Here is a 2,938-nt window from a genome sequence, read left to right as displayed (position 1 = left end):
TAGGAACCATAAAGCCGTTTAGTGTAAATAGTTATTTACACGACTTTCTTAAGGAATTCAATGATTTAAAAGAAACTGGTCTTCAACTTGGAGAATTAAATATTTCAATAAAAATAAGAAGCTTTATCTGTGATGCTCCCGCACGCGCGTTCCTTTGTCAAACCGTTGGTCACAATGCCTTAGAGGGATGTTGCAAATGTACGCAAATAGGTAGGCGACTAGAAAATAGAACGGTTTTTAGTACGACAGTTGCATCTCCCCGAACTGATGAAGATTTTAAAGATAGAAAAAATGTCAGTTTCCATAGACTAAGTATGGATGCGACTTTAGGACTAGAGGATATTGGAATTGGTATGATAAGTCAATTCCCTTTAGATCCTATGCATCTCATTGATTTAGGTGTTGCAAAAAAAACTATAATCTTGCTTTTAGGTAACAAAACTAAAACTAAAATAAATCAGATCAAAAAAGATGAAATTTCGTTCAAATTAGCATCCCTTGTCCCATTTATAACTAGGGAGTTTTGTAGAAAACCTAGAGGTTTAAAGGAAGTACATCGTTGGAAAGCAACTGAATTTAGGCAGTTCGTTTTATACACTGGAATAGTTATTTTGGCAGATATTGTTGACAACGATTTTTACTATCATTTTTGCTTATTACATTGTGCATATAGGATTCTGATAGCAGAACAAAGTTATCATAAATATTTAGACACAGCATCACAAATGATACAATACTATGTCGAATCCTTCCCAGTGATATTTGGCGAACATTATGTTTCGTACAATGTACATTCACTACTGCATCTTACGGAGTGTGTAAAAAAAGTAGGATTTTTGGGAAGTTTTTCAGCCTACGACTTTGAAAATTTTTTGCAGCACTTAAAACAACAAGTTAAGAGCCCCAGAAATATATTGCAGCAATTAAATAATAAAATTGTACATGATAATTATATAGACGATACTGAGGAGAGTGCAGTAAAATATGATAGAAAAGGAGTAATAACATCTCTAAATCTTCCAGGATTCTATTTAAGTTTGAAAAGTGCCGATAAATTTTGTTTTGTTAAATCTGGATTCGCAGTAGAAATAAAACATTTCTCTAATGACGAAAATAAACTCTTTATAGTTGGACATAAAATTTTGAATTGCACAAATTTTTATACGGAGCCGATGCAATCATTAGAAATTGGAATATTTTTAAGCGAAGGATGCACTTGCACAACTGCTGAACAGTTTAACTGTGATGATATATTATATAAATTAATTCGATTGCCATACCAAAATAAATTTGTATTCCTCCCAATTCTCCATAAACAGAATTAAATTCTCAAGATTGATACCAAACCAAAACTTTTAAAATGTCTATAATAAAAAAACAATTTGTGTCACCTCTTGCACCCCAGAACGCAATACTTCAAACTGACGAAAATAAAAAATCAGGTAAAATACTTTAAATATATATACATTAATAAATAAATAACATATTTCTTATATTATAGAATTGGCCCGAATAGAAGATATTGAGAAAAACATTAAAATACTAAATGGTAAGTATTTTATTTCATAAACATTACATCATAAATAATTTTATATATATTTAAATCAACACTTTAATTTCATACTTTTGCAGATAAATTTGATACATGTATAAATGTACTGACCAAAATTGAAATAAAACTAGATACTCTATTGACACAGGATGCGAAAAAAATATACTTTCCCATACAAAATGAGGCAGATCTCCACAAAGTTGAGAAAAAAATTGGGGAAGACTTCGCTTCGTTTGTAAGTATTGAATAATATTAAAAAATGCTAATATGATTATTAACGACAAATTCTTTTTTTCCAGATACCCATCATGGAAAGAATATTGTTTCCTTCTGGAGTTGTAAAAAACTTATGTAGAGTACTTTCCGAAGAATTGATTATGAACTATAACTTTGAAGGAATAAAAGGAAAAATGGCTTTTAAGTCCTTTGAAAATATAAATAAGTTAATGTATGGTAAGTAAAATTGTTCAAATTTTCTACATTAAATACTTTTAGAATATACATATTAATACATATATTATTTTTTGCAGAGGTGTCAAAGAGGGAAGGATACGACGAGAAGGAATATAAGAAGGATGTTAAAAAGGCATTCCATTTGATAAAATTAAGGCAGTTTAAGAAAACACATCTCGCTAAAAAACGTAGCGAGAAATAAGAATTTATTTAAACATAATCCAAAAATGAATTACATTTTATGTTTTTGTATGTATTCACAATGAGTTTGTTTGTTTATGTTTTTGTATTCTAAGAATACGTACATATATTTATGAAATACATATAAACTATGTTTATTATTAATAAATTATTTTATTATATTTCAAATTAAAAGAACATAATTTTAATGTATTCTGGGGGAATGAATTATAAAACAAATGATAAAGTATTAATTATTTAATGCATTGGGATACATCAATTATATAATGTATACTTAAAAGATTGTCCAAAATGCATTATATAGATTGCATTATATTACGAATCGCTTAGGCAAACAAAAGGAATGCATTATTTTCCTAGGACATGGACCGTGTTAACAATAATGAATTCTGGAATGTATAAATCATAGTGTTTATGCATTACCTCTTCGTTTACCATACCTTCCATTTTCCCACTGGGTTGTTTTAGGCTTTTCTCTTTCTCATGATGGTGTGTTTGGTAAACTTCGTCTCTTATGCATGAGTGCCTGTTTTCGTTGGGTTTATTAAATCTCTAAAATAAATAGCACATTAGCAATCTATGTAATGTACATGCATATGCAAACTGCCTTGCTCATGAGAAAGCAGAACAAACAAAAATAAGAGAACATTTAAATCAAAATTATTGGGATTTGGATGAAACAATTAAATTGTTTTTTTTTTAATCTCTTGGCTCTTGGGAGTAATTTATAAT

General features: G+C 29.1%; 1 protein-coding gene across 1 annotated transcript; it reads left to right on the top strand.

Moving 5' to 3' along the window:
- Nucleotides 1–471: 471 nt before the first annotated feature.
- Nucleotides 472–2,664, top strand: LOC133330269 (uncharacterized). The gene is made up of 5 exons (XM_061538725.1): nt 472–1,442; nt 1,502–1,549; nt 1,633–1,787; nt 1,852–2,005; nt 2,083–2,664. The coding sequence occupies exons 1-5, from the start codon at nt 1,361–1,363 to the stop codon at nt 2,205–2,207; spliced, it is 564 nt and encodes a 187-aa protein (XP_061394709.1). The 5' UTR covers nt 472–1,360; the 3' UTR covers nt 2,208–2,664.
- Nucleotides 2,665–2,938: the final 274 nt, after the last annotated feature.

Source organism: Musca vetustissima, unplaced genomic scaffold, assembly GCF_032173495.1.
Source record: "Musca vetustissima isolate MV318-11 ecotype Yass unplaced genomic scaffold, APGP_CSIRO_Mvet_v1 utg190795, whole genome shotgun sequence".
NCBI classification, from domain to species: domain Eukaryota; kingdom Metazoa; phylum Arthropoda; class Insecta; order Diptera; family Muscidae; genus Musca; species Musca vetustissima.
This window is presented reverse-complemented; position numbering and strand designations above follow the sequence as displayed.